Source organism: Propithecus coquereli, unplaced genomic scaffold, assembly GCF_000956105.1.
Source record: "Propithecus coquereli isolate 6110/MARCELLA unplaced genomic scaffold, Pcoq_1.0 Scaffold139, whole genome shotgun sequence".
NCBI lineage: Eukaryota > Metazoa > Chordata > Mammalia > Primates > Indriidae > Propithecus > Propithecus coquereli.
In genome coordinates, this window is record NW_012138191.1 from 4,095,217 (window position 1) to 4,097,235 (window position 2,019).

At 36.6% G+C, this 2,019-nt stretch overlaps 1 protein-coding gene across 1 annotated transcript in view; it reads left to right on the forward strand.

Annotated features, from left to right (window-relative positions):
- GPCPD1 (glycerophosphocholine phosphodiesterase GDE1 homolog (S. cerevisiae)) overlaps positions 1 to 2,019 on the forward strand; it is a 67,982-nt gene that overhangs the window by 44,828 nt on the left and 21,135 nt on the right. The window contains exons 7-9 of the mRNA XM_012639243.1: positions 36 to 267; positions 936 to 1,098; positions 1,412 to 1,545. Of these exons, the coding sequence (XP_012494697.1) occupies positions 36 to 267; positions 936 to 1,098; positions 1,412 to 1,545 (529 nt within the window). The remainder of the gene's footprint in view (positions 1 to 35; positions 268 to 935; positions 1,099 to 1,411; positions 1,546 to 2,019) is intronic.

Below are 2,019 nucleotides of genomic sequence, written 5' to 3' on the forward strand. Positions count from 1 at the left end.
CTTTTTGCATTTCATTGTTTTTTCTTGTTATGTAGGGTAAAGCTGACATTGGAGGGTCTGGAAGAAGATGACGATGATAGGGTATCTCCCACTGTTCTTCACAAAATGTCCAATAGCCTGGAGATATCCTTAATAAGTGACAATGAGTTCAAGTGCAGGCATTCACAGCCGGAGTGTGGTTATGGCCTACAGCCCGATCGTTGGACAGAGTACAGCATACAGACAATGGAACCAGATAACCTGGAACTAATCTTTGATTTTTTTGAGGTGAGCAGATACTTCATTGAGGGAGTTGAGAAAGAACACAGGTGTAAGCTTATTTTTACGTGTATTTTGATTTTTATTTTAACACAATTTGTGTAAAAGTCATGATTCATAAAACTTTTTAGATGTTTACTCCTCTGTATACTTTAGCAGGCTTAAAAAATTTGGAGTTGACATACTCAGGTATAGTTAAGCATATGATTAAGAGAACTTTAGCAGAATTGATGTTTCAAATTAAGACCAGATGTTTTGATGTCTGTGTCTGTTAAACAAGGTAAATATAAATGAATTGTATCCAAAGGAGCCTGTAAGAATAAATAGAGGGCTGGGCAGGCTGTCTATCTTGGTGGACAACCTGATGTAAGTAGCATGATTGAGGAGTCGTCTTGAGGAAAGAAGTCTTCTGTCGTTTATCAAGGTGCTTTGTTATGAGGATTCAGTGTGACAGTGGACTGACTTTGCAACTTTACTTGATTTGTGTGTGTGAGTGAGTGAGTGACAGGGTCTGTGTGTGTGTGGTGGGGGGGAGAGTTACCTGAATGTAAGTTTGATTATGTTTCTTAACAGTCCTCTTCCATAGAATGAGTTGACATTAAGGTAATTTTTTGATCTTTAAATTGAAGGTAATATAAGTTTAAGAATTAGGATTATTTGAGACCTCATTTTTTCAGGAAGATCTCAGTGAACACGTAGTTCAAGGTGATACCCTTCCTGGACACGTGGGTACAGCATGCCTCTTATCCTCCACCATTGCTGAGAGTGGGAAGAGTGCTGGAATTCTTACTCTTCCCATCATGAGCAGAAATTCCAGGAAAACAATAGGCAAAGTGAGAGGTAAGTTTGGAGAAACAGTGGAGAGACTCTTTACAAATAAGCTAAGGTGAAGTTAGAATTTTAAGTAGTTTCAAATTGAGAATGGTAAAGATTAAATTAAAAATTTGCTTTAGATTATTAACTGATACAGCAATTTTAAGGAGCATATCAAATTTTCTAGGAGCTTTACTTTGAATCAATTTTGAGTTGATTTTTTTTTCAATTTGATAGAGATTGATAAGGCTGGTTTAAGTGTAATTTAAATGTATTTGAACTCATAATGGCCTCTTTAGTCATCTTTATCTTTGTCCCTCCCTCTTTTTTTCCATGAAAGTTGACTATATAATCATTAAGCCATTACCGGGATACAATTGTGACATGAAATTTTCATTTTCCAAGTATTGGAAGCCAAGAATACCATTGGATGTTGGCCATCGAGGTGCAGGAAACTCTACAACAACTGCCCAGTAGGTTGAATATTTGAATAGGGTTAGCATGCACTAGCTTATGTTAGGTAAGGTTACATTGGTTTGACCCACTAACAGTCAAATGATTTTATTATTATCCTGGGAATTAAATATATTTTGGCAATTATGGTTACCATTTCAAAATAATTAGAAACCAACCCTAAGATTCTGCTCAGACTTTATAATATTCTACTGAATTGGTAATGAGAAAGATGTTAAAGGTAGAAAGTCAGGAGGGAAAGCTTGATGCGGAAAGTTTTGTGGCATCAGTGTGTTTCTGTTGTGGTCCGTATTTTTGGCGTGTTGCCCTCTCTGGGTCTTTCAGTTTCCTCATCTACAAAATGGAAGAGTTTGGACAAGATTATCCCTGGTATTCCTTTTAGCTCCAAGCACCATGGTTCTAAAAAAGTATAAGTAAACACAAATATTAGTTCATCTAGACCTCAACAGAAAGATGCTATCTCTTCTCAGCAGA